Source organism: Nannospalax galili, unplaced genomic scaffold (assembly GCF_000622305.1).
Source record: "Nannospalax galili isolate Female #2095 unplaced genomic scaffold, S.galili_v1.0 scaffold158, whole genome shotgun sequence".
NCBI classification, from domain to species: domain Eukaryota; kingdom Metazoa; phylum Chordata; class Mammalia; order Rodentia; family Spalacidae; genus Nannospalax; species Nannospalax galili.
In genome coordinates this window covers 6,173,618-6,182,558 of record NW_008345290.1, presented here as the reverse complement: position 1 = coordinate 6,182,558, position 8,941 = coordinate 6,173,618, and the positions used below count along the sequence as shown (strand labels likewise).

At 43.4% G+C, this 8,941-nt stretch overlaps 1 protein-coding gene across 1 annotated transcript; it reads left to right on the top strand.

The window, feature by feature from the left end:
* Window positions 1–2,907: 2,907 nt before the first annotated feature.
* On the top strand, window positions 2,908–4,484 carry LOC115071774. The gene is made up of 3 exons (XM_029567533.1): window positions 2,908–2,966; window positions 3,162–3,808; window positions 4,092–4,484. The coding sequence occupies exons 1-2, from the start codon at window positions 2,908–2,910 to the stop codon at window positions 3,802–3,804; spliced, it is 702 nt and encodes a 233-aa protein (XP_029423393.1). The 3' UTR covers window positions 3,805–3,808; window positions 4,092–4,484.
* Window positions 4,485–8,941: the final 4,457 nt, after the last annotated feature.

Sequence of the window (8,941 nt, the reverse complement as noted above, 5' to 3'; positions counted from 1 at the left end):
CAGGCCCACAAAGTTCTGACAATGATTTGGTCCCTCTTACCCAAGACTTATTTTAAGCCCATACTGACTTCCAATATGAATTTTATATAATTCCTTCAAGTTCTTAGATTCAAGATTTTTTTTTCCAAATTGCATTTGGAACTCACTATGTAGACCAGGCTGGCCTTGAACGCACAGAGATCGCCTGCCTCTGTCTCCCGAGTGCTAGGATTAAAGGGGTGCGCCACCACGCCTGGCTTCAGGGAGATTTTTAACAGAACCAAAATTGGTATTTCATTCATATGAAGCAATGTCTTATCAGTGACTTCCTCAGAAGTCAAAGCATAGGCTGTTGACAATATGAAAAGAGAAGTATTTGCATTTTTATTTATTTGCTTATTTTTATTTTATGTATATGTTTTGTCTGCATGTATGTAAGTACACCTGTGCCCTGTAGTGCCCCTGTGCCCTGTAGTGCCCACAAAGGTCAGAATAGGGCATCAGATTCCTTGGAACTAGAGTTACAGGTGGTTAGCTACCATGTAGGTGCTAGGAACTGAACCCAAGTCCCCTGCAAGGGCAGCCAGTGCTTTTAACCACTGAGCCATCTTGTCAGCCCATGAAAAGAGAACTCTGTTTATAACCTCTCAAAAAATATCTGCTGAATGATGAATTAATGTGATCTTACTCTAATTCTCCAATGTTGATAGGCTATTGCCAAAATTCAACTGATCCCCATGTGATTTGTGACTCAACCATTTTTTTTATCTTGACTAACAGGACTTCCTATTTGTAGTCTGACTTCCACACTTCACTGTATCACAGAGCCTAGGGCTGAGCTCTCACTGTAAAAGCTAAACAGAATATTTGGTGGGAAAATTCACTGTCATATACCCATTAGTAGTATGCTATATGATAAAACAGGATTTTGACCCAGAGTGGGAAAATAGACACATAACTCTTAGTTGACCTTCAAGATGATTAACTTGGAAATACATATCAACATTTAATTGTGCATTTCTTTGCCCTAGCATTTCCACTGCTGAAAACTTATACTATGAATGTATTTGTCCAAATCAGAAAATACAAATGTATGAGAATATTCACTGCCATGATAGTTGAATGGCATGTGTTTAAAAACTGTTACATCTACATCATGGAGTCCTGTGCAGTCATTACAAAGTATACAGTAGATCTAAATGTGCTTAGGAGAGACGTTCAGTATATTATTAATTAAAAGTATAAGACATTGAAAAATAATGTTTGCCGTTAACTCATTTGTGTAAGCAAAGCATAGAAACATGCATTTGTATATGCACAAAACTACTAGAAGTCCTTGGGAGGGAGAAGCAGGCAGATCTCTGGGAGATCGAGGCCAGCCTGGTCTACATAGCAAGTTCCAGGCCAGCTGGACTACAGGTAGACCTTGTCTCAAAAAGACCGCCAAAAAATTACTAGAAAAAATATGCAAAAATTAATAGTGGTTGTAATAGGGACTAGTATAGGAAAAGGAGAGGAAGATTTTATCTTTTATTTCATACAATTGTTTTTACTATTAAATTGTTTTTGTGATTTCTAGAGTGTCTTCTATCTCCTTACCCACTTTTTGTTTTATCTACCTTGGTTTAGCCACTAGGTTTTCTCAAGACTGAAGTTATTTATTTTATATTAATTCTCTCTCAAATGTAACTATTTGCCAAGAATGTTCTCCCAAAACCACTTTTTCCCCTTTAAACATAACCTTTCATATGATTTCAGTGAATTAACCAGGTTAAGCCTCTAGTACATGGGCCCCAACTGTTAACAAAAAAAAAAAAAACATGTGCAAAATAAATGCTAACTTAGTTGCAACAGTCACAACACCAACAAATATTGGTGATGCCAGAGTCACAATGCAGGAGATCAAAGACCCACCCTGCACTGGGAGCCACGGGTGGACTTAACTGGGGCAGTTCTGGTCCTGCCATTAGGACCATGAGCACTCAATCTCAAGATACGGCCATTATCCCCGGATCATTGCCGCCATAGACCCAAACAGCTCCAGTCTGTCCTGTCAATGTGTATTCCGGGAGTCTTTAGTGCACGGATCATTGGCAAGCTCCACCATAAAAGCCCAGTAGGAGCTATGGCCGCATGTGGAATCAGTGCACACTCGGGGACTCCCCCATGCCGGATCATTTGCAGCGCATCGTGTCAATGCATACTCTGGGAGCTCTTACTCTACTGCCTATGCGTGATGAGGAACAATGCACACCAGAAATACTTGCAAAATAGTTGTCACAGTGCATACACAGTATTCACTTTTCTAAATGGCACGTCAGCAAGTTTAGTGTGCGAAAAATAACTCCTAAAAGGCACAAAACACTCCTAGAGGCCCAACTTCATACACGGACGGTTGGTCCATGGAATTGTGGCATGGCTGCCAGGACTGTGAGTTCCTGGACAGTGAACAAAGAATAAGGGAACAGAGTCTTACCATGTAAGCCCCAGCCTCTGCTCCCTGTTGTCAGGGGTTTCCACACAGTCACTTGCTAATTTTTCTCCCATTTGGTGCCGAGGACCTCCCTTCTCCCTGCCTAGTTTTAAGTCATCTACAGAGTAAAGTGAGTGGATACAATCAGAGCTCATTCCTTGAGTCTTCAGCCTCCAAGTCAGCATTGCCCAACAGAAATAGAATGTGAGCTACACACATAACTAAACGTTCTTCACAGCCACAGACCTTGAAGAATAAAAAGAAACAGTTAAGTGCTTAAAATACTATGTATTACTTCACTCACTATGTCCAAAATACGATCCTTCCAATAACCAATCACTACTGTAAAATGATTACTGAATCCGCTTGCATCCTTTTTACCTACACTGCGTCTCTTTTACAGTCTACAGAGGGATTTGGACTAACCACACTTGCAGGTCCCAGGTGGCCAGAACATGCGGGTGAGCAGTCCAGCTCTGGGGGCCTGGAGAAATGACTACTTGACTCTAAGCAAGTGTGCCTGTCTTTCCACCTCATTTTCTTACCAACCCTGCCCCAGTCTTTTCTTAGCAGCCTGAGTGGATAGGTCCAATATGGGTTTTGTAATCATAAATAGGCCCATAAATACGCATTCAGAAAGTCGGGAAAGTCTTTAGGCCCCAATGGTAACACCAGGATTAGGTCATCTTTCTTGGAGCTGATGCTGAAGGCGAGCAGGGACAGCTGGGCGGCCGAGGGAGGGAGGGGACCAGGACTGTGTGGCATTCAGTGTGAGAGTGGAGGTCTGGCTGCTGCAGAACAGGCGTGCGAGCATCCCCCGGACGCGGGGTCACAGGCGATCCCCCGACCGGGAACAGGGCTTCCCTCCAACGCCGAGTTTCTCCAGACACAAAGGGAGAGAGGAGAGTGGAGACCGAGACAAAGACGCCCGGCAGTGGTGCTGCGGGACGGGGCGGGGACGGTGCAGTCCCGGGACTCGCGGGACGACGGGGGCGGCGCGGGAGGGAGGCGAAACGCAAGGCGATTTGAATATCAGGCTCTGCCGCACTCGGGGCGCCGCTGACAACTTCATTACCTCCGCATATAAAAATGACTGCCAGGGAATGCAAATGGCTGGCGCGTCTCGGCCGCCTGCCCGCGTTCCGCCGCAGGCTGCGGGCGCGGGCCCCGGGAGCCGCCACCCGCGCCAGGCCGCCCGGCCCCGCGTAATGAGCGGCCCGCGGCGCCTCCTCCTCCCCCGGCGGCGGGCAAAGCTGCCAGGCGGGACGCCGCCACCCACGCTACTCCGCAGTGTCGCCGGCGCTCTTGACTCATCGGTGAATGCCATGAATGTCGAGGAAAGTATTAAATAGAGAAGTGAGTGGTTTCGGTTCCTAACCTTAAGCCCCGAGGGCGCGGATCCTACCCAGGGGCATCACCCCCAGAGAGCAACGCGGGGGGGGGGGGGGGAGCAGCCCTAGCGCGGGTTCTGAGCAAGCAAGGGAAGGAAACGTGCCCAGCACCAAGACACCGCCGTGGCATTTGCAGGACCCACCTCTCAAATCCCAGGCTTGGCTGAGTGCCTCATAAAGGAAACTGAGGCAAGAAGCATGCAGAAGGGGAAAGCAGTCTTTACAAGAACCTTTCTTCTTTCGCACAGAGATAGGAGAGGATTCCTTCCTTAGCAAGAAGGACACTCCACCTTATGACAACCCCCATGGGTGGCAGAAGTCAAGGCATCATTACTAATGACAGCAGCAGCAGCAGCAGCAGCAGCACTAAAATAACAGAGCACATCTTTTGAAGAATGCAAAGCACTGTCAGCTGCTTTAACTACGTGGTATATGTCACACACCCTATTGCTTTCTTGGAAATTGCAGTTTAGCTAAGCCTGGAAAGGAGCCCAGGCTAATCCAGCTGGGAAGGGGATGTGCTCCCAACCACTCTGCAAATTTTCTTTCTTTGGCCCTTCTTGCTGAGTCCTGACACCTCACTGTGACCATTCCTCCCTCTCCCACTCTGGCTAGGGATCAATGCAAGTTGTATGCATCGGTCAGGACCGGTTCCTTCCCAGGATTAGTTTGGAAAACAGCATATGACCAGTGCTAACCAATACTGCTTGAAGGACAGCTGCCAAAGAATTCTGGAAAACACGTTCTTGTCCTAAGAAAGAAACTCATGGAAGCAATCTTAGCTGGTTGATGTGTGCCTCACACTCGGTAACCACAGAAGAGCCAGGCAGAAAGCTGCCTGTTGTGGAGATTTTGCCCAATTATGTGTTAAAGGCTACATAGTTACAAAGCAAAAAAATAAAAAATAAAATAAAAATTTTAAAGACTTGTTTCAATTAAATCAAGCACATTTTCATTGAAATGAGCAAACATGTACAAACAGGTACCACGTGCTTTATTAATTCATTTGGAGGCAAGCCATGACTACTTCAATTGTTTCTCACTGCCGAGGGAAGAAACCCAAATTCCTGAGCAAAACCTTTACGAGTCTCCCAACTTTTGCCTAACCCAGCCTTATTTGTCCTACCACCATCCTAACCATATTATGTGCACCCCAAAAGCATGTTGCTGCATTTCCTCTCCCATGACACGGTATGTTGGACGCCCACATTTTCTAGCATGCTCTTGAACTCCATCTTCAACTGTTTAAATACTGCGGATCCTTCTAGGTTCCAACTGACTCACTTCTTCCAACAAACCCTTCTCATTTGTCACATATGGTACCATTAAATGCTGTTACTTAGTGTTTGGTCTCAGCAATACTTGGCAAATGTATAGCTGCCTCCTATAACAATAGTCAGGTAACAGTGTTCATTCAATGCTATCTCTCTTGCTCCTTGCTTTCGAGACCACCATGAATTGCTTACATAGAGTCTGATGTACTGTAACCCCATCTCTGTGACTCAGAGACCATTAGAGCTAGTGAAGAAAAGGAGACCCTAGAGTTTAGAGAGCTTTCTGGAAGTTATGCTAGTTAATGTCAGAATGTGAGGGGCTGGAGAGATGCCTCAGTGGTTAAGAGCCCTGGCTGTTCTTGCAGAAGATCCAGGTTTGAATCCCAGAAACCACATAACCATTCATAACTCCAGTTCCAGGGGATCTGACACCCTCTTCTGTCCTCTGCAGGAATTGCATGACATGGGTGCACTTAAATACATGCAGGCAAAAACTCATATACATTAAAAAATACAAATAAATAAAATGTCAGAGTGTGATCACATTACCTTGTCTTCTTGTTGGTCCTTATGTCACAGCCTCTATTTTTTCAATGCTTTTGATGGTTACCTTATTTTACTTTATTATTTTTATTTTACGTGTATGAGTGTATTGCCTACAAATGTGTAAGTGCACCCGTGTCATGCAATGTCTGAGGAGGTCAGAAGAGGATGTTAGATGCCCTGGAACTGGGGTTATGGACAGTTATTAGCCACCATGTGAGTGCTGGGAACTGAACCTAGGTCCTCTGCAAGAGCAGAACCTTAACCGCTGAGCCATCTCTCCAGCCCTAACTCCAGCCTTACCTTAACTCGAGGTAATGTCACCCACTCAGTCACATCTCTGTAGGGGCAGGACTTACATTGTACTCTGGGGACAGAGTATATCCTCTAACCTCCAGCCTGTCATACCCAAGAATCCTACTCTCTACCTGCCCACTCCTCAGTCACAGGTCCCTGAAGGTCTCATCTGCTCCCTGAGTCTCGCTGGTTCCAAATTCTCTTCAAACCAGGAGCTCAAGGGCATACTTGGCCAGGCTGTTGATTCCAGTCCAGTTCTGCCCATGAAGCATGAGGGGAAAAAAAAAAAAACTAAATGGAAGTGTGTAGGTAAGAATGCATTGCTACCAGGTGTGGTGGCACATGCCTTTAAAGCACTCAGGAGGCAGAGGCAGGAGGGTCTCTATGAGTTCAAGGCCAGCTCGGGCTGCAGGGAGATCCTATTTCAAAAAGACCCCCCCAAAAAAAGAATGCATTGCTAACCATCTTCTCACCTTCAAAGTGGGTTTAAAGTCAAATCTTAAGGTGAGATTCTAACAGTTCAATTCTAAGAGTAGGAGGTTTTGGGTTTGCTTTTATTTTGTGGTGCTGGGATGGAACCCAGGGCTTTGCACATGCCAGATAAGTGCTCCACCATTGAGCTGTATCCCCACCTCAAAAGAATAGGTTTTTAGTTCTCAAATGTTATTTGGATCCCCTCCCCCATTAATGTTTAGCTTTAGATGCCCTGGGGCCTCTTTTTTTTTTTTTTTTTTTTTTTTTCAGTAAGGAGCTTGTCCATTTGCAGCATTCATTCAAACCCACAAGCCATTTGTTCAGGTTATTTATCTCTGAACAGGAGGAACCAAAGCCTGCTCCAATTCACTAAGATTTTCAAACCATTAAAGCACAGCTAAGGAAATGAAGTCTAACCACCACTTTTCTTCTTCCTCTCCTCCTCCTCCTCCTTCTTCTTCTTTGACCAACAATTGCCATGATCCCCACTAATGAGGTAGAATGTGTTAGGAACTTTCTTCACTTAACATTTCTCATTATTAATAAATTTTGCACTGACAACTCTAAAGCGAACACTTTGGATTTATGCACCTAACCTAATTACATATGCCGCGTATACGCATTTCATTATTTACTTGACAGATTCATTCCTTGATATCATAAATAATTAAGCAAGAATCAAATATTAACAATCAGATACATGTTAATTCTCCTCAAATCTGTTGAAACAAACTATATTTTTATCTTCAGTTCAACAAGCACTGATTAAAATTTTTTCATTAGGCAAATTTCATGAGCAAAGTTCTTGGTCTGCTTTTACTTTCATCAAAAATTAAACCTGGAATAAATTAGTCCAGGATTACTTCATGGAAAAAAGTGAATATAGTAGCATTTCAACAAACCATTGGATTCACAGTCTTTCATGGTACTCATGTATCTTATATAAAACATTAATCTGTGTGTTTGTTGGTTTTCAAATGCAGTTTTTATTATGGGCTACAAACCAGTACCATATTGGTTGCTAGTAGTGTTTTGCCAGAGATTTTCTGGCTTATGAAATGATGGTTTTAACCAAACAATATTTTTATTAAATATTGGCATGTTAAATTAAAGGATAATCTCTAGGCATTATAGGCAACTCAATTTCTTTGGGCTCCAAGTTTACCCTGAGGTCAAATTAGAGATGCTGCTTATTCCACTTTCCTAAGCTAGGTTTAAGGTTTTTAGTCATTATATAAACATCTTCATTGATCAAACTATTCTCACATTTTATCAGATTTGCTTTGGTAGAGCATACCATACAATTTCATCATTTAAAAAATATTAAAGATTCATAGATAGCCACATTATTCATAATACAAGATTAATGCCAGGCTGACAGGTTTTTGTAAAGATCCAACTCTTTTTTTCCCCCAGTGCATGCACCGTATCTATGTGAGATGTACCTCTGATGTTGCATATTGATTGCTCCCTTCTCTTCTCTTTGAGTGCTAAAGAGAGAATATTATAGAATGATTGTCAGGGTCAGTGTGCCTCTGACCTACACATGTACGATTAATAATTTATGAGCTGGTTTGAAATACAGGAAATACAGCACCAGGAAACCAATGGAAGACCACGGCTGCTGCCTAAGGTGACACAGACGGCAGGCACGTGCACCATGCTTTGAGGTTGTTAAAATACCTGGAGACACAAATGCTCAAAGTGTTAGGGTTAGCTGCAAGGAAGCCACGCTTCTTTGTTAGAAATTTCCAGTGCATTTATCTCTTTTCATCTGATCCTTTCTATAACATGGAGATTTCCTTTTAAGATTATTTAATCGGGTTGTTCATTCAGTGTCCATAACAGTACAGAATCTAAATTCACATAGTATAGATGTATATAAAACAAAAACCAGCTCTTCTTCCTTGTTCTCTCTGGTCTTCACACCCAGAGGTTGTCTGGGGGTGTGCCTCCAGCCTGTTTTCCATGTTCGTGCAGGGACAGAGGAGGTGGGGAGCAAGAGTTCCTTCTGTTCTCTTAAGTGGTATGGCACTTGACACACTGATGCAGCTGGCTTTCTACTCAACACAGTATCAAGGATACCCTCGCTTATCAGCACATCCGTCTGCTGCTCATTTTTAAAAGAATAATGTTCAACTTGAAAGATATACAGTGGCTCATTTACTTACGCCTTTCCAAAGCATTGCTAAGTGCTCTCAGATTTTTTTCATAAGTGAAAAACAATGCTAGCCTGTAGTCCCAGCACTTGGGAGGCTGAAGCAGGAGGATTGGGCTTTCAAGGCCAGCCTGAGCTACATAGCAAAACCCTGTCTCAACAACAACAAAGTGCCCTACATCATTTATGAATTTTCTGACCTATTTCACTGAGAGTCCTGGTAGTGGACTTACTAGGTCAATAACTGCTTTTTGAAACCTCCTTAGCCCATTCATTAGGAAATAATAAATAAATACTACTATTTTGGACTTAAATAATGTAACATTTCATTATTAGATGTGCTCATAGCATT